The sequence below is a fragment of the Schistocerca piceifrons genome, chromosome 3 (assembly GCF_021461385.2).
Source record: "Schistocerca piceifrons isolate TAMUIC-IGC-003096 chromosome 3, iqSchPice1.1, whole genome shotgun sequence".
Taxonomy (NCBI): Eukaryota; Metazoa; Arthropoda; class Insecta; order Orthoptera; family Acrididae; genus Schistocerca; species Schistocerca piceifrons.
In genome coordinates this window covers 422,837,690-422,863,298 of record NC_060140.1, presented here as the reverse complement: position 1 = coordinate 422,863,298, position 25,609 = coordinate 422,837,690, and the positions used below count along the sequence as shown (strand labels likewise).

Sequence of the window (25,609 nt, the reverse complement as noted above, 5' to 3'; positions counted from 1 at the left end):
TGCACTTGCATGGGACCTGTGGTAGTACCCGAAGACACATTGACAGTTGCGAACCACCTGCATGTTTGATGTCTTCCCTGAGATGGGAGACATGCACTTGCATGGGACCTGTGGTAGTACCCGAAGACACATTGACAGTTGCGAACCACCTGCATTTTTGATGTCTTCCCTGAGTGATGTCATCTTTCAGCAGTATAGTCATCAATGTCTTGGAGTCAGAGCCATGTTACAGAAGTTTAAGAAGCATTATGGTGAACTCATGTTGATGTCTCCCCTATGGAACCCTTGTGGGTCGTTACCAGGCACCAGCACAACTTACACAAATCAGCAACATATCATTTATGCAAATTATATGACTTGTGAGTAGACATCTAATGCCAAGCACGTACCAACAAACTGCTGGATCCCTAATAAGCAGAATCAGTAATGGATTTTGTTCCAAAGATTGAAAAACAAGCTATTAAGCAAGTCGTCATAATGTTTTGGCTCATCAATGCATGTTGAAGTTGATAATGAAGACTAGTGGCCACTTAAAGCTTTTTCATCTGATACAGGAAAAGCCAACAAATTTTATTTTCCTGGGACCCAACTTGTTACTGGGGCAAATGATTGAAAACACATTTATGTATATGAACTTGAAGGAAAAGATTTGTCTAATTTTCCAGCGGTTGCCATACTCTGATCAGACTTAACTATTGCTTGAAGTATTTACCAACATGCAGTGCCCTATTGGAAGACATTAAAAATGCTCCAGGCTGTTTCATTCTCGCAGAGAACAACTGGCATACCGAACATGATAATCAGTATTATTCTGCCAATTTAGGTTTCATAAAACTCATTTGGTAAATAAAATAATCTAACTTCAACATGACACACAATTTCAAGTTTAATTTACAGAATATCGTGGAAAGCAGGAGCACATTTAATTTTGGAAATGTATGCCTAGCAATCATAAAAATTTACAAGACTATACAGTTTATTTTAACACTGTTTCCTACAACTTACCTTTATGAAGCTTTGGTTTCAAAATTGAACTATTTGAAAAATAATCATCGTAATCGGTTACCCAGTCATTTAAAAGACACAAAGAGGATTGCGTGCAGTCCAAACAATGCAAATCTAGATGGGATAGCTAATAGAGTACATTACAAGTCACATCAATTAACATTTTTATTTTTGTACTAAGTTTACTTTACAGTTAGAATGAATAAAAACCAGATTGATGAACAAACATGAAGCATTTTTACATAGCCTGAACATGCCAAAAACTATCTGAAATGAATGGGTTCTTCAGCTCTTGCTATTTGGAAAGTTTCAGTTTTAGAATAAAGTTTATGTGACTATTTGAATAATGTAACATTTTTAATTCAACTAGTTGGCCGAGCATTAAAATATTTTGCAACCAACTTCAGGGATAAAATACACAAATCCCAGACTCACTGTTGCAAGTAACTCAAAATGATGAAATTACTAATGAGAGTCTTTCTTTCCCGCAACCTTCACATGCACCTGTCAAGCGATATGATTTGTAAGACTATGCATGACAGGTGAACTTCATTTTCCCAGGGGTAAGGTGGACTGGAGTCAGACAGGTGCACTGTATTCTATCTTTTAGAGTATTGAAAATTGATCAGCAGCACTTGGCTGTCATTCTGTAAAAGTCTAGCAGTGGAGAATCCTGTTGTCAGCCCTTGTTACAACAATGATTACTCCTGTCACCACCAAAAATTGACTGAATACATCAATACAAATCTAAAATTGTTATTCCCTATGTTGGAGGATTGTAATGTGTTAAACAAGGCTGACCATTGTGAACAACTTGCACAATAATTTTACTCGACAAAGGAGTTGGGTGAAGCCAACAGTTGCGAATGGTAAGCATTTATTCTTTACCTATTTCAAATATACATTTTGTGAATTGTAAGCAGTATTCTTTACTGAAACTTCCTGGCAGATTAAAACTGTGTGCCAGGCTAAGACTTGAACTTGGGATCTTTGCCTTTCGTGGGCAAGTGCTCTACCATCTGAGCTACCCAAGTACAACTCGCGACCCTTCCTCACAGCTTTACTTCTGCCAGCATCTCATCTCCTACCTTCCAAACTTCACAGAAGCTCTCCTGCAAACCTTGCAGAACTAGCACTCCACTGCAGAGTGAAAATTTCATTCCAGTATTCTTAACTGTTTTCAAATACACATTCCCATTTGTACCAGGAATTAATGTTTAATAGCTTCTGAAGAGTATGACTTTTGTATGTCTGAAACCTGTAAAGAATAATACCTAACATTTGGAACTGCTGGCTGTACCTGACTCCTTCACTGAATCAAAAATGTACTGGAGGAATTATAGTAGGCACGTGGGAAGTTGGTGGGTCATCTGAGGGGCGACACTGGGTGATGGCACAGAAAAATCTGTCATTGCACGTGATACAGAATATGTTTTCCCGTTTGCCTTCCAGTTCTGACAACTCATGGGCTTGTGTGCCTCTTACTGATCAGCTGCTATCATACACATTTCAAACTGAAGTAATGCAGATTCACGATTGCAAGAGAGAATCATTTTTTAATGCGGTACACATCTGAATATGGAATTAAAGTAAGGTTGTTGTAATACAATGCAATGAGTACAAGAAAAATGACATTCAAAACATTTAGTAAAAATTTGTGACTCTGTGTCACACTGCACAATGCATTTAAATGTAAATACAATTACTGTTCTTACTCAATCATACACTCCCACAGACAACACAGCACTTTGTCATGCAATTACAGTGCTACAACTTTGCAATCTCTGAGGGTGGCAGCAATCTGAAACAGAACAGTCAACAGCAAGTGTTTCAAATGGTGCCGACTTTTAATTATCAGTGCTTGGTGGAGAGCAGCCAACTTATCGCAGCCTTACCACATTTCTGTCTATTTGTGGCTCATGACATACTAACGTGTCTAGGTTACCAAATACGAATAACATTGGGACGTATGCAGACTGAGTTGCTGCCCCACATCAGTACTGGCTCTTGAGCAAAGAAATTTGATGACCACTATTTTAGATAATTTAGCCTACACAAAGACCAGATTTTCATTCTTTTTGAATAATCCATGTTATTTAAGTCATCCATAAAGTTCCTTCTTAACCTCCTTATACCCAGTGAGAGAGTCTGTTTAAGAGACTACAACAGTAATTTGGCAATTAAAGTCCTGAATTGGTATGCGGCATCTTGCTTTCCTTTTGCACTTTGCTGCTTTGCTAATTTTATCTCAACAATTCACCTCTACCAAAGAGTATTATAGTGTCAACAGAAGTGAATATTTTGTTTTATTATTATACACTGGTAAAATATATTGATATAAATGTAGACCACAACCAAATCAAAAGTTATACACAATTAAAAATACATAATATTCCTCAAATTATTTATGTTAAATTTCAGCCTGTATGTAACAACTTATGTCTTAAAAACGATAAACAAAAACCCACTTAATTAGTATACAATAATTTCATTTCAACTTTAGTTTTACGAATCAGCTTGCAAACCGTGTAGTTGTGGCACAGTTGGCAATGTAAATTGCAGGAAAATAAACTGAATTTTAGTAATTTCCAGTTTGAATACCATCATGAAATTTGGCACACACATTAACAAGCTGTGTCTGAAGAACATACATTTATTTCTGATTTAGAAATCATAATAACTAAATAAAAGCTTATCTGGGAAAATTTTACATTTTTGTGAATATGTTCAAGTGGCGTCCATTTTTAAAGCTTCTATGAAACTGAATATAACGGTACAAATTTGAGGTCTGTAAGTCAAATAGTTTTTAAGATATGGACATTTTAAGATGTTAAAAGAAAACAAAAATTGCACAATTTTGGAAACTTTAAAAATTAATAACTCTAAAGTCTATAATTTTGGATTCTATCTTATTTCAATAGGTAGAAGGAAAATGATAAAAATTTACCTAATTGTAAAGCATCAAGTTTCAAATTTATATTTCACTGGATGGACACTTACAAAATAACCAAATGTGAAGTCATCTGAGTGGAGTTAAGTATGTAAGGTCAGTGAAACAGCATAATCTGATGTTTTCACAGACATGCTGCCTCAGCCGCTACAGTGGCAGACTGTTTCAGAGACAATATCATCAGTAAATTTACTGATCATATGGGCAGTCTTCAATCTGCCAGTTATAGAAAGGGAGAACCACACAATCTACTCTAGCGCCAGAAACAAGGAATTGTGTAAAATGGCTCTCATTGTCCTGTTTGAACATATATTCAAGTTCATGTTTAGGGGGCTGACTTCTGTTTAAGAGACTACAACAGTATTTTGGCAATTAAAATCCTGAATTGGTATGCGGCATCTTGCTTTCCATTTTAAGACCTCCTAGCAACAAACAGCCACAAACAACAGATTAAACAGAGGTGGGCATTGTTGGTCATAAGCCTGTAATCAGATTAACGACTAAGGCTATTACAAGAATCATTTAGAAATATAGGGGAAAAAAATTTGGTAGTAAGAGTGACAGGATACAAATTGAAAAGTATCTTTAATGTGTCAACATCATCTCTGAGAACAAAACTGAAAGAGCACAACTGGATTAAACTAAAAAATACCAAAAAAAAAAAAACAGGTTGGAAATGACAATGAATATTAGGGTAGATTTCTGGTCTCCACACGGAGGAGGCACGGAACAGAAGAAAGGCATATTCATTAAGAAGCCTGTCACATTTTAGCTATCTCACAAAATAAACAGATCCAGAAAAAACAGACAGAAAAATTCGTACGTATGCAATTCATGCATACATAATCAATGTTGTCTCCAGTAGAGTTGCACACAGAGGCCCAGCCCACAGGTAGCTGCCACCATGCTGACATTAGACTACAACAGTCTCTGATGAAATGAGCCCATGAAGGGAGAAGGACTGCGTAGTGCTGCGCACTATCGCCTGTCTGCTACAGGCTACTAGTAACAAAGGCCATGCTAGTGACAGAAGCAGAGAAATTAAAGGACTGTGCATATGAGCCAGTGGGATATGAAGTTTGTACGAACGCTGCTGCAGGGGGTGTTCCCACCTGTGCAATTAAGGACAACTTTTATAGGTGTGAACCAACCAAATAGTGGGGACTGTGAAGTCTCTACCCCCTTACATGCTCCAAGCCTGGTATAGCACAAGTGTTCTGTCCCTCTCCCCCCTCCTAAACATCTTCCCCATTGCAGCCTACTATCCTGTGCCCTCCATGTCACTCCAAGAGTTCACTAGTCTCCCCAATGGTGAAAGGTGGGGAGGCACAACACCCAAAGGTGATAGACGCTTTTGGAGTGTGTGTGTGTGTGTGTGTGTGTGTGTGTGTGTGTGTGTGTGTGTGTGCTGTGTGTGTGTGTGTGAGAGAGAGAGAGAGAGAGAGAGAGAGAGAGAGAGAGAGAGAGAGAGAGCACGCATGCGCAAGAGCTAAAAATCTAAGTTTACTAATAAATGTGCCTGTCTTCTGTTCAACATGTCGTCTATGTGGCAAGTAGCAATCCATCCAAATATTATTAAAATTCAAAAGCACTGTTCATTAGGCCTTAGACCAGTATGTATCGAGCGAGGGTTTTAGGGATGGGAAAGAAGCACTGTCATTCAATAACTATGTAGAAAACTTACAGCAAAATCAGAGAGCTTTGTCAAAGATTTAAGAGACATCAAAGCCTACCCGACTAACAACAGCTGATTGAAGCCAAAATGAATGTAATGAGAGCAATGCAGGAAGCATTCCATAAATTTGGGAGTAAAATTTTGCCAACCAGTAAATTAAACACCTCATGGATCAAGCCTTAGGCCTGTTCCGACTGGCTGACTGCTGGCTAAAAGGCAGTATGAGCAGCAATCTGTGACTATGGAACGTAACCAGCATGTCGTCATTCTCTCCTGCTGTTACTGCCAGTAGATGAATCTTGATGGTTCCATTGCTTCTCTTTCGTTTTGCCTCATGAGATTAAGTGAACCCTGTGTTGACATCTCTATACCAGAAAAAAAATCTGAGACAGTACAAGAGTACCAGAATCACACCCAAGTCTTTCCACACAAAGGGCACAGACGCTAATTATATGGCTAGCGAGGAAGCCATTTGCTGATTAATATGACAAAGTCTTAATTAGTTTTTGATCTTACATAAATGAAAGTTACCATGTGACCATACTCGCAATGAAACAGAAGATGAAACAAGATAAGAGCAAAAGACTGAACCAATCTTCCAAAACTTCTGAGCATGGAAAATCTTAATAAAAGAGGCATCTGGTTGGTTTGTTGGTTTAAAAAGGGGGGGAAGAGACCAAACTGTGAGGTCATTGGTCCCTTGTTCCCAGTAGAACAATTACCCATGGGAAAGAAGAAAACAAAGAAGACGTACAGCACAATAACAGGAGAAATGAAGAAACAGTATAACGACAGGAGGACAACAAACACTATAATGGACAAAACATGACAAGAAAACCACAGAGAGATGCAAGAAACAGGAAGAAGAGATTAAAAGCAAGAAAGCAGATTACCATGGCTGGCTGACCACGAGAATAAAAAAGACGCCAGTCACTTTGCAACACATGAAAACCTCCACCCTAAAAGCCCTACAGTGGAAGACACAGAAGGACAAAGGACATGGGCTAGAACTGAGACCAAATGATAAAATCCACCCTCATGAGTAAAAGGTAGAACTAAAGCTGCTGTTGAGGCACTGTCACCCAACACCAAAAGTAGGGTGCTGGTGAATACACTGTGGCCAGCAGGCAAGGAATGCTGTTCAATATGGCCTCTGTATGTCCACAGAAGCCAACATTACCATCAGCCATTGAGTCGACGGTGTGAACAACTTCAGAGCCCCGGAACACGTCAAGAATCAAGAGGATCCGCAATGGAGAGACTCCGGCCTCCATCAGGACACTGGTCACCGGACTCGTTCTACAAGCTCCCGTCGCTAGGCGAATGCCACAGTGGTGGACTGGGTCGAGTAACGCAATGCCAAGGGCGCCACCGAACCATAAACCAGACTCCCATAGTCAAACCGAGATCGAACAAGGGCTCTGTAGAGCTGTAGCAGCGTACAGCGATCTGAAACCCTGTTGAAGTTGCTCAGGCAGCAGAGAGCACTGAGGTGCTGCCAGCACTCCCGCTTAAGCTGACGAAGGTTAGGTAGCCAAGTCAATCGGGCAAATAAAACCAGTCCCGAGAATCGATACGTCTCCACTACAGTGAGTGGATCATCATTAAGATAAATGAATGGTACGACACTGACAGAAGTGCATGACACACGACTTCACGGCTAAAAACTGCAAGCCATGAGCTACAGCCCATGACAGCACCTTGTGAATGGCTCCCTGTAGGTGCCGCTCAGCGACACCAGTACTGGGGGAGCAATACGAAATGCAGAAGTCATCCTCATACAGAGAAGGGGAGACCGAAGGCCCTACAGCTGCTGCTAGGCCGTTGATGACCACTAAAAATAGATATGCTCAATACAGAGCCCTGCGGAATGCCATTCTCCTGAATATGGGGGGAGATATGGGAGGCACCAACTTGAACACTGAAAGTACGGAATGACAGGAAGTTATGGATAAAAATCGTTTGAGGGTGCAAAAGGCTGGGGATAGTTCTCTTACGCAGAGGCTCGAGCACAGTGCTCAGCAATCATGTTTCCATCGGTAGAGAGCACACCATTGATGTTAGCACCAGGGACTCCTGTTGGGGTCTGGTATCCAAAAAGACGTCTGATCTTCGTCCAGACTTGGGAAGGTGACATATGGCAGCCAATGGTCAACATGTACCTCACGCAACACTCCTGTTTCCATCGTTTTATAAGCAGGCAAGCGTGGGCACAGAGCCGCATAAAGGTTGTTAGGTGCTCTCCAGAAGGGTGCCGTTTACGTCGCTGTAGAGCTCACCGACGCTCCTTAATTGCCTCAGCGACTTCTCACGACCACCAAGGGACTGTCTTTAGCCGGGGGCAGCCTAAAGAACGAAGGATCGCATTTTCTGCCGCAGAAATTATCGTTGTAGTGACCTGCTCAATCACAACATCAATGGCACCATGTGGGGGGAGATTCAATGGTGACAGCAGAGGTGAAGGCTACCCAGTCTGCCTTGTTTTAGCCCATTTGGGTAAGCGACCATGGGCATGATGCTGGGTGAGTGATAGGAAGATGGGGAAGTAGTCACTACCACACAGGACGTCATGTGCTCTCCAGTGGATAGATGGGAGGAGTCCTGGGCTGCAAATTGATAAATCAATGGCCGAGTAACTACCATGAGCCACAATGAAATGTGTGGCGGCCCCAGTATTTAAGAGGCAGAGGTTGAGTTGGGACAGTAAATTTTCAACATCTCTGCCTTGTACCAGTAAGCACGGTGCTACCCCACAAGGGGTATGGGTGTTAATATCTCCCAAAGGTAGGAAAGGTTTAGGTAGTTGATCAATCAGTGCAGCCAATATGCTTAGGGGTACCACACCATCTAGAGGGAGATATACGTTGCAGACAGTCATTTCCAGTGTCGTCCGTATCCTAACAGGTACAGCTTCAAGAGGAGTTTGAAGGGGCACAAGTTCACTACATACCAAGTTCAGGACATAAACACAAACTCCACCTCACACTCTATTATATTCGCTACAGTTCTTGTAATATCCCCTGTAGCTGTGAAGGGGAGGGGTCCGCATTGACGGGAACCAGGTTTTCTGGAGGGCAATGCAGAAAGCAGGTGTAAAGCTTAACAGTTGCCGTAGCTCAGTCAGGTGGTGGTGAAAACTGCCCCAATTCCACTGGAGGATGATGTGATCGTGAGACTGGGAAGGCATGAAACACTCAATGAGACAGTCTAAGGAGCTTGACTTATTTCCTAAACAAGCTATATCCATTATATCTGAGGATCTGGCGAGATCTAGGTCCTCAGCAGACGCCAGAATCTTCACCTCATCCTCAGGCGCAGAGCTTGTAGGCAGCGGTGGCGTGGGTGCCACTGCAATTCCCTTGGTCTTGGGGTTATTCTTTATGTATTTCTCTTGCTGATCGTTGGGTTTTTCTGGCTGGGAGGGCTTCACTGATTCAGTCTCCGGGACTAAGGATGATCGTGAAGCCCTACGACCAGCTGCTTTTGGGCACTTCAGCCCCTGGCAGGTGTCATCTTTCCCACTAGCACAAACCTGGGAAGGGATTGACACAATGGACACCTTCCTAGCGAGAAGAGCCAAAGAAGACATATGCTTCTCCAGCTGAGAAGTGGGGTCTGGTATCCCCAATTTGGGGGGACAGTGCTCCCGAGGTAGGTGGTGCAGGAGCAACAGGGAGTGAAGTGCACCCACGATCAAGTGGGCAGGTGTAGTCTTCTGGCTCTGAGAGCTGACTGGAACTCACAAGAAATTATGGGGCTACAACTGTTCTCATAGCGGCGACATAAGAGGAAGTCATAGCCACAGGATGTAGGCGCTCAAGTTTCCTCTTGGCCTGGCCTCAGTGTAGGTCAGTCAGTCCAGGGTTTTGTATTCCATGATTTTTCTTTCTCGCTGTCAAATCCTGCAGTCTGGTGAGCAAGAGAAATGATGCTCTCCACAGTTGACACGGATGGAAGGCGGGGCACATGGAGTATTGGGATGGGATGGACATCCACAGTCTTGACAATGGATGCTGGAAGTACAGCGGGAAGACTTCCAGCACTTAAAGCACAGCAATTGTAGGGGAATATATCAATTGAAATCACAGAGACAGACCATCACCTTGACCTTCTCGGGTAATGTGTCGCCCTCAAAGGGTGGCAACCTGATTACCCTTCAGACTCCAATGGACGAGCCGGGCGAAATGAACTCCTCGTCGCTCTAAGTTGGTGCAGCTCGTCATCAGATTGCAAATGAAGGTCCCTGTGGAATATAATATCCTGGACCATATTTAAGCTCTTATGAGGTGTGATGGTAACAGAAACATCCCCCAGCTTGTCACAAGAAAGTAATGCCCATGACTGGGTGGAGGATGCCGTTTTTATCAAGACTGACCCTGACGCATTTTCGGCAAGCACTCCACCTCCCCAAACTTGTTCTCCAAATTTTCCACAAAAAAACTGAGGCTTCATGGAAATGAAAGATTCCCCATCAACTCTTGTACATACAAAGTACCGGGGAAAATAAGGTTCGCTGCCATCCTTAGCCTGGCGTTCCTCCCATGTCGTCGTCAGGGAGGAGAATGATTTAGGATCACACTTCCTTGCACTGTACTGAGACTTGGAATGCTTAGAGACTGCTGGCATTTGATCACCAGCAAGCGACGACATGGTATGCTTCATCGCGCATCATCCACTCTGATGCCACCCACTCCGACCAGGGGCACTCCCCATGGGCGCCACGCAGCCACAGCACAGGCCACGTGGCAGGATGGCCATTGCCGGGAGTCCCGATGCCCCAGGGTGACAGGCATCTACTCCTTAGCATACGTGGGGAGTTAACAGCGCAGGAGCAGAGCGATCCCTGTGTAGTGAGGGGGCTACAACCAACAGGGTACATGGTGGCCCCACCACAATGGACTGGCTACCGTGCTGGATACGAGGTGCAAAGAATTCCATGGTCCTCGTCAGCGCAGAAAACAACACTGCATAGTGGATGGAGGAAAATGCACCCAGGAAGATGTCCTTGCTCAAGAGATGGAGGATGAGCAGGACTGCAATGCCAGGATGAGAAAGTGGGCTAAAGATCTCAAAGTGTGATGGACACGAAGCACCATGTAAGGTGCCCTTCCCCAATTGGCTCGCTCTTCAAGAAAATTTAGAAAAATGGAGGTCAAACCCTACAAGTGACCATCATATAAAGGCCAAAAGGTGTGAGACTCCTTTTAGTTGCCTCTTACAGGAATAACTTGGGCCTATTCTAGCCCCCAGGCCCGCAGGGGGGGGGGGGGGGCTGGCATATGGACTGGGCAAGATATCTATGAGATTTTGCAGAGATTATATGAGAGAACTTGCTGCCCTTTCTAGCAGTTGTTTACCTCAGGTTGCCAGAGCAATGGAGCGTACCTAATGACTGGAAAAAAGAATGGAGGTCATTTCTGTTTTCCAGTGGGTTTGTGGGGCACACACACACAATTATAAGCCTATATCACCAACATCAATCTGTTGTTGAATTATGGAACATGTTTTATGCTCAAGTGTTACAATGCTTTAGGAGAATGAAAATTCCCCTAGGCCTATAAAAATGTATGGATTCCACAGAGAGAGACCTTGCAAACTTTAGCTTTATTTGATCATTCACGAACTATGGAGTGTCAGAAGACCTGTGAACAATCTGGGATTAGTGCAGGGACTGGCTGTTGACCCTAAATGTAAATAAATGTGACGTACTGCACATAAACAGGCAATGAGGTCAACTAATATGTGATTACACTGCTGGCAACAATCACTGAAAACATTAATTACCATAAAAAAATGTAGTAATAACCATGTTGAGTGACCTGAAGCAGAATTACCACATAAAACAAACTGAAGGAAAAATAGGTGAGTGACAATCTCACTGGTAAAATCTTAAGCCATGAATTAAGTGACTTACAAAACACTTCTTCAACCACTTCATGAGTATTGCTCTTCAGTGTGGGACACTTACAAGGTTGGATTAATAGAAGAGATAAACAAGAAACAATGAAGAGTGGTGTGTTCCGTCAAGGATCATTTAGTTGCTGCGAGTGCATTACAGAGATGCACAACAAACTCCTTACAAATGACACCATTCATCATGAGAAGGATTATTGCTGAAATTCCAGAAGAGAATGTTCCAGAAAGAGTCAGATATATTATTTCCTCTACCACATACATCTCATGAAATAAAAAAAATATCACAGAAATTACAGCTCATACAGAAGTTTACCGACAATCATTGTTGCCACTCACCACTCCCAAATAAACGACGGAAATGGAGAAAAAGACGGTGGTAGCAGGAATACCCTTCATCATGCACAGTAACATTGCCTGCAGAGTGTATGCCGATGCAGCAGATGTGCTTGGACAGAATGCAATATTACAAGCATCTGCAAATGTTATTTTTTTCCAAATAATGACTGTTTTGGAGAACTGTGGACACGATATTGAATTTTAAAATATATGGCAAAAACCATATGGTTTCTGCTGAATGTTATAAATATCCTGTACATTGGAGCTACTGTACATTGCCACCGTCATATAGGCCCTACATAAGTGGCACCTATAGAGTGCATGTGCAGAAATAGATTGTCTAATATTCTGTAGGCCTAAGTTGTTACCTTTACTGACTAAATTATTTACATTCACACAGACCCCAGTGAGAAGATTCAAAAGTAACTGAACACCTATCAGTGTACATTAGTAGGAGGGGGCATTTGAACTCTGCTTAGGAACCTTCCCGTGAAGTGTCTGAAGGAATGGTAGCCCATTCACCTCAAGAACCTCAACCTGAGAATTACGTTGTACACTGAGGTCTGTATTGAAGTCACCTTTTGCAACTTGTCCCAGAGCTGTTCCACTGAGTTCAGGTTGGGTTTCTGGGCAGGTCAGTATATTTCATCTATGTTACTGTCCACAAACCACTAGCTAATAGATACTGCTTTATGACCAGGTTCACTCTCATGCTCAAACAATTAATCATCATCTCCAAACTATTCCTCTACTGTATGCAGTATACAATGCTCGAAAATGTATTCATATCCTCCTGCATTTGCCATTTTTTTTTTAAGTGCAATAAAGGGACCACACTCTACCCACAAAAACAGTCCCGTAACATAAAATCATTTCCTTTGTACTTCATTGTTGGTATTACACATGACATGTAATGTTTTCTAGGCTTTTGCCAAATCCAAACCTTTCCATCGGATTGCCACAGGGTATAGTGCAATTCATCACTCCAAATCACTCATTTCCAACCATCCACTGTCCAGTGTAATTGCTCTTTACACCATCTCAGGTATCACGTAGCATTTACTACAGAAATGTGTGGTTTATGAGAAGCTGCTAAACTACTACACCCCATTCCTTTCAACTCTCAAGCACAATCATTGGGCTAGTTTGGAACTTAAAGAGTCAAGCCTTCCACTGATTTCATGTAGTTTTTTACAACAATCCTCTGCAGAGCTCAATGTTCCCTATCCGTTACCACACAATGTCTGTTTCATCTTGGTTTAGGTGTGGATGTTCATTCATATTTCCACTTCACAGTCGATTTGCTAACAGTCAACATGGACAGCTTTCAAAGGGTTGAAGTCTCCCTAAAGGATTTTTTTCTCAGGTGACATCCAACAACTAGTCACCATTCGCAGTCACCAAGCTTCCCTGACTGACCCACTCTGCAGTTACTGCTTCTCTACTGACAATACTCCCCACATCCTTTAGTAATGGCTGTTCTGCCTCTCATAACCTCTACTGCTCAATTTCATGTTAGCTTACATAGGAGTGTCCAGATACTATGCATGCTCAATTTCTTGTTATATAGGAGAGTACAGATACTATGTGTGTTAATACTCACAGAGTATAATAGTGAAGTACACACACTAATTTCTGGATGTGTAAGTAGTTATATAACTCATTTCTGTCTACCTCATAATCGTTAGAGAATGTGTAAATCTGACACTAAGTGTATAGTAGATATAATGATGTTGCCATTGCAAGTTCTGTCACTGTCTCACATAACATGTTCCAGCTGTCCTCTACCCCAGCAATGCCAAGGTATGCTCTGTATAGAGATGTATAGACACACACTGTGTGACTGGCTTGCTCTCAAAAAGTTTATAGACCCAGAAAACGATCACCATCACTTCATAATAGAATAATTGTTTTGTTTGCTCTGCATCATCACTCATTTAATACTAGAATGGCTGATTATCAATACCATAGTTACAATGACCTGCACACTAGGTATTCTGTGGGTACTCAGATGTGAGCAATATAGACAAATGAGGCAAGATCTAGTAGTCAGCTGAATACATGCACACTGTCCCTTGCTACTGTACACTGTCATACAAAATGACATCTTCTTTCAGCATAATGAAAGACTTGGTGAAGTACCTAACAATTCTTAACTGCAAATGACGATCTACAAGCAAACACTGATACTGTGTGTTAGCTTTCATAATCAAAGTGGCCTTCTCCGTGTGTGGTCATATAAGTGTAACATAGGGTACCAAATCGCTGCTGTCAGTACAGTTTATCATCCTATTGTGATTGGGCAACAATGAGATCATAAATTTAAAACCAAAACTGTAAGTTACCTGTCAACCCAGGTGCCAATTAATTGAACATTTATTCGGTAACTGAAAGAAAATCAATATCAGTAACTCTCTAACAATGGAATTTTAAGACCATGACAGGTGTAAGAATTTAGCCCGCAAGATTGTGGAATTATAATTGTTTAGTCTGAGGGTAGCCTATCTTGGCAGGAAGAGAAATAACTTGAAAGATACTACATACAACACAAGAGAAAGAATAAATTCTTTGTTATAGGAACACAGATCTCATATTCTTCAATAAAACGATTACTTCGTAGCAGAGGTGTTCGAGTCAATTTAATTAACATATGGCAGCATAAGTTTCATCAATCGCTGTTACGGTCTTGAAAATAAGACTATTGCGTTTGTCGCTACTCTCCCGTAAAATGTGTTTACCTCCGAAGAACTGTCCAATTTTGTTTGGTTGAGAACTTTAATACTCGACTCCAAGGAAATTTAACACACCGTGCACTACAAATTTGCTTCAACGCCTCCTAGTAAACATACAAGTCGAACAACCCGGCACCCTGTACGTAACAATACAACACAGAGAAAAACGGATAACTTCCAATATGTCTAACTACTTACAATGACAATTTCATCCAGTAGAAGTTGCTCCGGCACGTTTTGCGCTCCATCAGTTGGGCACTGTGGAAAAACACCATCTATAAGATTTCTGACATTCAGATTTTTCACCCTCCGCACTTCAGCGCGTCATTCATTATACTCCATTCTCAGAATGTTAAACAAGATTATTTTTACGAACATGGCTCGTGTTATTATACACAATAACTGCAGTTATAGAAATGTCCCTTCGTTTGCCAAACTCAGAACGCTGCTACGTTCAACAACTGCTCAACATAACAATGATTTGTTTTCAAAATTCGAGAAGTAGCTTTCACTGCCTTGTCAAACAAAGAAGTAATATTATCTGTCAATGTGAATGTGATGAATATCTTTGTTAGAAGTGCACCTTTTTTGAGGAGGAGGAACTCACGAAATACAATCCCGTTAATAGGAAAAAGTGTAGATCGCGTACACAGCTTGAAACTGTCTTTGTCTTTGTTTCACTCCAGGATTAAGTTCGGTAACGCCGTACTGTAAAGCATGTTTTAAGGAAAAACATTTTAACCCACGTTAATATTTCAAGAAATCAAAACTGTACTTTCGGAAGCGATCGTGAGGTCGGAGTTTTTGCACTCGTATAACTGGTCCAATTAATGGCTTCAGAGAGGAACATTAACTGCGAATATCGGTTCTAAAGTAATTATGCATTCACAAAAAAATTTAAAAAAACTTACGCAACATATCTAAGACTTATCAGATTCCCCGCAAACCATTAAATACATGCTTCGCACATTGCCAATAAACGCAAAAAATGCTATGGTTTCAAATGAAACATCATACTTTCATCTTTTCTTACAACTTCTAAAACTAATGTTAGTTGAGATAAAGCTGCTTTGCATTGATAAAGGAGACTCAAATGACTGTTTTATGTATTCAAAAGTGGTATTCACACAGAATCCAATAGCGGATTCACAGTTTGCTTCCTTGATGTGGCCACATAATCGATCACGAAGCTCTTTGACTAAACTGTAGTTCTTAAATACAGTTCATTTGAAAGAAAAAACCCAATAATAATAAAAAAGCGCAAACAAGAACGTGATTATTGCCTGAAATTTATCCGGGAATATTAGTATTTGCGGAGCAACATTTGTAGTTTGTAGGTCCGAATAACTGAATTGTTTACTAGCCAAAAACGTTAATTCTCACCTTGGCAGTAGGCATATTAGCTACAAAAAATAACTCCAAACGAAAAAAAATTTTTTTTGGTACATATAGAGCATTAATTGTGGCGTCGGAAAGAAGTAAGTCCAGAGATAACATTATATCTTAATTTCCTAATTATCTCTGTAATTTCCTAACTCATAAAAACATCATCAAATGCAAGGAAGTAGTGGTAAGAAGGCCAACTTGTGACTTAATAGTGAAAGAACGGATAATATTTTAAAATAATTGCACGAGCTCCCATTCGAATTTGGGATAAAATAGCTGGTCCTTTGATATTGTACTATCGGTCAGAATTATGGCAGTTTCGGAAAAAAATAGTGTGGAGTGAAAGATATTATACCGATTACAACAATTACGATTGTCTGGAAGAAATCTTTTCAGTAATAAAGTCGTTTGAGGCGCGGGAATAAATCACGATGGGGTCGAAAGAAATATGACGGTAGCTATAGCATTAATTGTTAAAAACTGTGTTTAGCATTTTCCCTGACGTTAGCTATCGTCTCGCGCGACAAGGCACTCTAATTACTATCACGAATATCTCGCTCATAATACTTCACCTCTTTGACATATTCCCACATAATGCAGTCGAAAGTCTAACGAGGTCTTCGAAAACAGCTCGTAATGCGTATCTTCTATCTTTCTATGTCATCACAAACACACACAAAACCAGAAAGAAACGAAAAATTACGCATTAACGATTACTAATTGACATAACAACGAAACACGGGCAGGCACCTTCCTAGCGTCCGAAACCTATACGCCACGTACAAAGATATTATTCCTGTATAAACACAATCTTTGCAGCGATCCGAAACAAGTTCTCATAGGTCATACACAAGGAGGTTAGAATAATCTAACATACACAATGCAGTCAAATGCTATGTGAAAGGCTTTCAAGAAAAGCAGGAATCTGCCGACGTGGCTGTAGCACGGAACACGGTAATCTCATATGAACAAAGAAGGTCATACGTTAAAACAATGATTTTTTACTCAGGCGACAGAATTCCTTCCCTAGATTAGCTCAAAATGTAAGTATTTTTGTAGAAAAATAATATATATCCAAATCTGCTGCCACTGTCACACAAGTCTGCTGACACCAAATACTGTCGAATATATAAAACATTGAAACATTAAAGTCATTTGAAAAACATCTAGTACAACTCACATTCTGCAAGTATGAAGGAAACGATGGGAATAGGAACGGCATGGCACCATCTCTTATGCGAACGCATGACAACGACGTTCGATCAATATCCACTTCGCGAAAATGAAGAGAACATATTCTGCTATGATTTGTTGGTTCCCAGTCTTTGTGTCGCACTGCCTTGGTCTACAACCTTCTCATTGCAGTGTCCTTTGGGAACCTATACATTGTACAAATGAAAAGTAGAAACAAACAGTCCGTATTTAGGCTGTAAGTATTAATTTGACTACAATATTTACTTGTGGAAAGTAACAGCTGATTTTCCACCTATTGGTACAACCATAGGCAACGCAATTAACCTTTCTTTTTTTCAAAAAATAAACGCATTAAGTATCGCCTGCAATTCAGTTCGAACAAACATTTGACGCCAATTTTTTGATACTCCCAATATGGCGTAGTGCGAACCGAGGTGGCTTCGTTTCTGTGGATTATATTAGATTAGTACAGTAGGTGTTCCATAGATAATGAATACGACACTTCGTAATGATGTGGAACGTGTCAGGTTAATTTTCTCTCCATGAAATCTCTTCCTTACTTCTGTCTATGTTGTTCCCGATTTTTTCACTTCTTCTGCTTTGAAAGCTTTCCAAATTTAGTATTTTGTTTTTAAAATGGTTTCTTACTGCTATTTCTGATTCTTTGATGTTGTTTGGGGGTTGAAGAAATTACCCACTAACTCTATCCAAAAGTTCATCTAATGAATAGAAGGAGTTGCCATTAAGAAATTCTTCTAATTTCCTTTTAAATGCTATATGGCTATCTGCCAGACTTTTGATGCTATTAGGTAAGTGACCAAAGAGTTTTGTGGCAACTTAATTAACCCCCTTCTGAGCCAAAGCGTATGGGCATGTCCCCTTATTTTAACCACCTTGCTTCTGTCCTCGAGTGCTGCAGCACAGTCTTCGTTGATTGTAACACGCTGCATCTGGTGCTTGTTTGGTGCTGTAAAGTCGAACAATGGTGGCATTGCTTTCTCGTAGTTCCAGGTCTTATTAAATAATCATCTTGTAGGAAGTGCTGGTGACAAAGGAAACTGTGAGACGTAGGATTAGAGACTTCCCTTTAACAGCAATAACCCACTTCTTCAGTAGCTCTTTGTTCCTTAGAGGAAATCTGTCCGACGCAAATAAGTTAGCAGACGCACGAAGTCGCTTAGTTTCTGCCTAAATTTCTTCTCATAACCTTATTACCTATGAAATGCTAAACCTCTTTCCTTATTCCACCGATTCGTACATTTGAGAGCAGAGCAAGAAATCACCTTTTTTGTAAGTCTTCCTTAAAGATCGACAGTAACTTTTTGCCCAACTACAATATGACGAACAGTGTAGACGACTGAAATCTGAAGTCAGTATGAAAGCTCTATGCTCAAAGACCCGCATTGTAGATTTGGATAGTATATCACTGGTGAGACACTTCAGTTCTATGGTGTGTAGAATCTGTGGTGTCAGTTTGTTTGTAAACAGTGATCATGGTGTTTAATATGAAGTGTTTTGTGTAACTGGTTAAGATAGTTGCCAGATCGATAACAGAACATGGAAGGTGATCCGAATAAAAAACCGGAGCCACCATTGAAAGTAAGGATGTGTTTTAGACATAAAATTTACGAATAACGAATCGGCAGCGCATTGGTGATTCTTAATGTTGTTGTACGATAACTCTTGAGTTTTGCGCTCACCAAAAGTGTATGACTTAATGTTCACAAGAACGACTGGAATGACAGAGAAGTACCCGTACGAGATATCCATCACCCCATGTCCTGAGAAATCTTCCAGTGTATGATTGTAGGTAACAGAAATGCATAGACTTCGACTGGCTAATAAGTTAATCGGTCTGCTAATGCTCGCTCCTCTATTCGCTCATTCTTCACAGGGAAACAAATGCCCATAACCATCTGTGTGCCCTTAATCTCTCTAATTATATCACTATAGATTTATGCGATACATCTAGAGAAGAGAGTTATACTTTAGAGATTAAAGAATTATTTTGTCCATTCCCAGGTGATTTCAAAAGTGATGTCGCAAATAGAACTCGGCCCACAACGTTCTGAATGTACTGAGCGTATGATTGTGCAAATTACACAAAGATTCTTAAAGCTTCCTTTGATGTATTTAAATCTGGGAATGATGACTGCTTACGATAAACCCTTTATAAAGGTGTGTTACATGCGTCTCACTTGTGGTACCGCAGTACTACCATGTTTAGTCATCGATATCTTATAAAACTATTGGGACACTATAATAGTGGCAGATTCGTTATGTAGTGATGTGTCAATAACGTGTCACGTTGCATCGGTGCTTTACATATTATTCAACGCAAGTCTTTTTTTTTCCTTTTTGTGCATTATGCAGCACACTTACTCATACAAAAGCAAAAATTAGTGTGGTTACACAAGAGCAATAATACTTTCTCTTCTAAATTATGTAGGCTTTGTGTGCTACACAGATTTCTGAACAGAGATGTTTGTATGGAACAGGATTGCTTAAGAAGCAGCAGTTGTACCATTCCATTCCAAGTCATCTTGTACAACGTTCTGCATTCTGTTACGCGGAATGATGATAAAAGATTTCACGAGCAATTTTCATATAGATAATTTCAAACCCGTCAATCGAAAAAAATGTCCCTTGAAAAGAATGTGAAGTTTAGATTTGTGTATCTCCAGAAGCAAACGCATGATAAACCTGAAACTCCGCACGTGATAACTTACGATCAAAAGATCTTCCAATATAAAATTTAATTCTCCTGCTCCTTTCAAATAGTTTACAAACTGAGGGCAAAGATGACAATTTTTGCAAAAACGTGTATTTTGCGAATACAAATGTTTTATTTCACCTTTGATCATCGTAACATGCGTTCGGCGCTGTCAACATTAATACAATAATAATAAAAACTTGGGCAAGTGTCATCAAGTGCAAGGAAATAGTGCAAGATTAGGCGTCCTTTTACTTAGCCCCTGAGTGGAGAGCGCAGGGAGCGGAACGTTGCAATCGGCTCGTAGCACATTGGCTGTTGAGGCAAACCCTGTCTCCTTCCCACAGAGCAGCCAGCTAACAGCTTATAAATAGGTTAATGGGCGTGGAAGAGACAGAAAAGTTGTTGGCGAGTCGCTACAAGGACCAGTTACACCTTCTTTGCAAATTTCTGTAAATTATATTAACAATCACTATATACAACACCACACACGAATCAACACTAATTCTCAACGGCTTGTTATTGTTACGGCGCACAATACCTTACGTATGCCGTGTTGGCAGAGACCAGAAACATTCTGGAGTGGCACGAAGTCACCGATCACAGGGGGACCAAGTACAAGTGCGAAATGAGTAGATACATGCATATTTAAGTAAGCGACAATAACAACAAAAAGTTTCCTAAAAGCTCAGTTACAAGATTAATGACGTGGCTTTAGGGAAGCGTCCGATTCCACCCGTCTGCTTTGATCAATATGAAGGAAACACCTACTTGCAGAGCGTACAAAATGGCGACGATGTCATCACTAAATACACATGCCAACAAACGCGAACAAAAATAAAAAACGAAACAAGAACGTCTCATTCCAACAATAAAATGAAACTAGCGGGACAACCGCGGAAAGTAAGGGTTGGGGGGGGGGGGGGGGGGGAGGACAAATACAAAACAGCGGAATCGGACAATTCCCTTGCATATATAGTTGAAACGAAGTCAATACCAAAAAACCACTATCTACAATTTCGAAAGTTGAAATCGGACAATTCCCGTGACCTGTATTGCTCAAAGCAGCCCTTGATGTCTACTGACAAACCTGAAATACAAAAGCCACAACCACAAACTTCACACATCTACGTAACTCATAAGACACTACTGAAACCAAAGCCACAATAACTCGAAAACCCAAAAAAAAAAAAACATATTCACCAGCTCAATTAAAACACAGCTGAAATACCATAAATATAAAACAGACAAACCAACACACACACACACACACACACACACACACACACACACACACACACACACACACACACACGAAATGAAAACATACCATAATAACTCACTGAAAACAAAGCAAACACTTCCATATCTATGTTACAGCACTGAGTACCCAGACTTAAATAAACCCACACTGCCACAGTGATAGCCAAGACTCAAATGAACCCAATCATACATTAAACTCAATGTGTCACATCCATAACCACAGGGCATCATCAAATACAACAACACAACATCTGCAAACATGAACCAACTCAAAAACACCGGGTCATAGTGACGTCACACACCACAGCACCATTACATCATGCGTCAAAGCAGACAATTGTAATTCGGCATTTCCAATGAACAAAAGACCTACATAGTTAAGTGATGACAAAGGTAAAAAATAATTAATGGATAAATGACATAAGTACATAAAACGGTAGGATGATGAATAGTTCACTGTAGATCAAATTTTCTTAGACATTCATTACATTTAGTTGCTTAAAATAAGTATCCTATCACTTTGGTGGGAATGAAAGAATGCTAAATACGCATGTAATAGAGGCTTTTTATCGAAAATGCTCCTCAGCTTGTACAACAGATATATGATATTTACATCTATACTCTGCAAACCACTGTGAAGTGCATGGCAGAACCTACGTCCTGTTGTACCAGTTGTTATGGTTTCATCACGTTCCTTTCTTGTATGGAACGCAGGAAGAATGATTGTTTGAACACCCCTGCGTGTGCCGTAATTACCCTAAGTTTGTCCTCATTATCCCTATGTGGGAGATGCGTAGGGTGTTGTAGTATCTTGCTAGAGTCATCATTTTAAACAGGTACTCGAAACTTTGTTAGTAGATTTTCTTGGGATAGTTTACATTTATCTTAAAGAGTTTGCCAGTTCAGTTTTTCTCAGCATCACTGTAACACTCTCCCATGTGTCAAATAAACATGTGACCATTCATGCTGCCCTTCTCTGTTTATGTTCAGTATCCCCCAGTTAGTTCTATCTGGTTCAGGTCCCACATACTTGAGCAACATTCTAGAATGGGTCGCATGAGTGATTTGTAAGGAATCTCCTTTGTAGACTGATTGCACTTCCCCACTATTCTACCAATAGCCTGAATTGTACCACCTGCTTTACACACAACAGTGTCTGTGTGATCACTCCATTTCATATCCCTATGAAATGTTACGCCCATGCCGATTCCAGCTGTGACTCATTTATATTACAGTCATAGTATCGTAGATTTTTTTTTCGTTTTGTAAAGTGCACAGTTTTACATTTCTGAACATTTAAAGCAAGTTGCCAATCATTGCACTACTTTTAAATCTTACCGAGATGTGACTGAATATTTAAGCAGATTCTTTCAGACAGTACTTCATTATACATAACTGCGTCATCTCCAAAAAGTCTGAGGTTACTATTAATATTGCCTGCAAGGTCATTAATACACAACAAGAACAGCAAGGGTTTCAACACACTTTACTGGGGCACAGCCGAAGTTACTGCTACATCTGACAATGACTCTTTGTCCAAGATAACATAATGCATCCTCCCTATCAAAAAGACCTTAATCCGGCCACAAATTTCACTTGATACCCCCCTTATGATCAAACCTTTGACAATAAGCATAGCCGTTGTTTCAAGTGCTTTTAAGAAATCAAGAAATACGGCATCTACCTGCATACCTTGACCCAAACCTTTCAGTACACCATACGAGAAAAGCGCAAGTTGAGTTTCACATGATTAATGTTTTTGGGATCCATGCTGGTTGGCATAAAGGAGGTCATTCTGTTCAAGGTACGTCATTACGTTTTAGCTCAGAATATGTTCTAAGATTCTACAACAAATCAATGCCAAAGATATTGGACGGCAGTTTTATAGATCACTTTTATTACCCTTATTGTAGAGGGGTGTTACGTGTGCTTTTTTTCTAGCTACTGGGCACGGTTTTGTGTTCGAGGGATATACGGTAGATATGTTAGAAAAAGGGCTAATTCAATTGTAAATTCAGTATAGAGTCTGATAGGGATGCCATTGAACCCTGGAGATTTGTTCAATTTCAACAGTTTCAGTTGTTTCTCCACACCAGTGACACTAATACTGATTTCAGGCATTTTTTTAGTGGTACAAGGATTAAATTGTGGCAATTCCTCTTTGTTTTCTTTTTTAAAGGTACATTGGAAAATAGAGTTAAGCATTTCAACTTTTGCTTTGCTACCCTCAATTTCAGTTCATGTCTCTTTTGCTAGGAACTGGACACTACTTTGGTGCCACTAACAGCCTTTACATACAACCAGAATTTCTTTGGGTTTCGTGAAAGATCATTTAACAATATTCTGTTACAATAGTCATTGAAGGCCTCACGCAATGCCTTTTGACAGCCAAACATCTTTCATTTAGCATTTCTCTATTTATAGTCCTATGCTTTGTGTTACACCTATTATGCACATTCTTTAAAAGCTTCTTTACAGTGATTGTATATCATGGATGGTACCTCCCATTATGAACTGTTCTACTGGCTACACATCTATCCAGTGCATGGTTGACTATTCTTTTAAAATTGAGCCATAGTTTCTCTACATGCTCCTGCCCTGTGCTGAAAATTTCAAGTTCCTCGTTGAGATATGACACTATTGATCTTTTATCTAGTCTTCTGAACCTATATACGGTATCAGTCTGCTTGTTTTAGATGCCCTTTGAACTTTGATAATCATTGTTGCCGCAACCATATCATGCTCACTGATATCACTTACAATGTGACATCCTCAAGATCCAATATACTTCCATCATAGGTAGTTTTCAGAGAAGGCATTCAGTAATGTTTTAAACAGTGTCTTATCATGCCCACCTCTAACAAAAACATTATCTCCTCAATTGATTGTTGGATAATTAATGTACCCACCAATGATTACAGTATGATTGGAGAACTTTCACATAGGTGAATTGAGGTTTTCTCTAAATTTTTGGTTACATTAGGAGATGATTCTGATGTACACTAGCAGGATCCATTTACCATTTTACGCCCACCTGTGATACTGAGTCTTGCCCATAAAATCGCACTTCCAGCTTAAATTTCTATCTCAGTGGATTTGAGTTTTTTGTCTGCTGTGACAAATACCACCACCTCTATTTCCCATTTAGTGTAATCCTTCGATATACACTTAAATTTTCCCCAAAAATATCACTGCTATCGATTTCAGGTTCCATCCAGCTTTCTGTACCAAATTTTTTGTGAGCTTCACTGCTTTTCAGGTGTGCTTCAAACTCTGGCGCTTTGTTGCAAATGCTTCGGCATTTAACCACTAGGACTTTAATGTTCTCACCTCTGGGAGGCATTTCTTTCGATCTTACACCGATACTTCTGGGTTTCCTGCACCTATTATTATCTTGATTGGATGGAGAGTTACCTAATTTAAAAAAAAAAACCTTGTGTGCATGCCACACACAGTAAGCTACTGTAGTAGCAGCCTCTGATGTGTAGTGCATACCTGACCCATTTAGGGGCACCCTAGATTTCTCAAAGGTATGGCACAAGGCCAGGAAGTCGCAGCCTAACTTGTCACATGACTTTCGAAATCTCTGGTACAGTCCTTCCACTCGACTGAGAGCCAAGGGGCCACGATCAGTTCTGGGAACAATGCTGCAAATTGTGAACTTCGTTGAAACTCTATGTACAAGGCTGGTTCTCTCAATCTTCTCTGTTGATTGATGGAATGATCCAAGTATGACCTTGGAACTCAGACAACAGGGATCATTTGTTCCAACATGTGCCGCAATCTGAAGTTCCTTGCAGCCTGTTCCCTCAGTGGCTGCTGGAATAGCCTTTTCATCATTTTGAATGAGGCCTCCTGGTATAAACATTGAGTGCAACAGGTAACCTTTCATGTCTCTTGATGCCATTTCCCTAAGGGGTACCATCATTCACTGTGTGTTTAACTGCCTACCCTTTTGCTTTTGCCTCCTCTTGACACCAAACAAAACAGGTGATGTGTGCCCCACTAGCTCAGATTCATTTTCAGTGAAAGACGGCACCTCAGACTCATTGATTAGAGGGACTGATATAACACTTGAGTCCTCCTCGGTCCCTGTTGACACTGTAGAGGGTGCCTACATCTACCACTGGAATGTCACTCGCAGTCAGATGGATGATTAATGACAGATCACATACTCTCTGCAGGGGAGACAGATCTACAGGACAGCTGGTACTGGTATGTGACTCTCGGGAGCTCTTTCAATATGTTGATTTGTAGCTGCTGCCAATTATTTAACAGTAGTCAGGGTTATTTCCAGATGCTTACGAATGTCAGGCAACTCGCCCCATGTTCAAAAACAGGATTCACCTTAGGGCTGCATTTTGATTGGTGCAGTGTATTATAGGACAGTCAGCAAATAAGTACAAGCTGTGAATACGGTTTATCTTTTATGTCTGTTT

General features: G+C 40.5%; 2 protein-coding genes across 7 annotated transcripts in view; one reads left to right on the top strand and one right to left on the bottom strand.

Annotated features, from left to right (window-relative positions):
• The window catches only part of LOC124789444 (oocyte zinc finger protein XlCOF6.1-like), a 76,832-nt gene extending 60,061 nt beyond the window's left edge, over positions 1 to 16,771 (bottom strand). For 2 of the 6 annotated variants that reach the window (XM_047256801.1, XM_047256803.1), the window contains exons 1-2: positions 15,526 to 15,774; positions 14,813 to 14,872 (exon numbers count right to left, since the gene is read on the bottom strand). Coding sequence is in view for 2 of the 6 variants with exons in the window: in XM_047256796.1 (XP_047112752.1) it covers positions 14,813 to 14,872; positions 16,573 to 16,593 (81 nt within the window). In the remaining 4 variants the exon portion in view is untranslated. Of the gene's footprint in view, positions 1 to 14,812; positions 14,873 to 14,990; positions 15,436 to 15,525; positions 15,775 to 15,997; positions 16,072 to 16,572 lie in introns of those variants that run through there. The other 4 variants (XM_047256802.1, XM_047256804.1, XM_047256796.1 and 1 more) reach the window with 3 other exon arrangements.
• Positions 16,772 to 18,192: 1,421 nt separating this feature from the next.
• LOC124789872 (ATP-dependent RNA helicase abstrakt) overlaps positions 18,193 to 25,609 on the top strand; it is a 155,733-nt gene continuing 148,316 nt past the window's right edge. Inside the window, exon 1 of the mRNA XM_047257387.1 lies at positions 18,193 to 18,793. Coding sequence (XP_047113343.1) covers positions 18,752 to 18,793 — 42 coding nt within the window. The 5' untranslated portion in view covers positions 18,193 to 18,751. The remainder of the gene's footprint in view (positions 18,794 to 25,609) is intronic.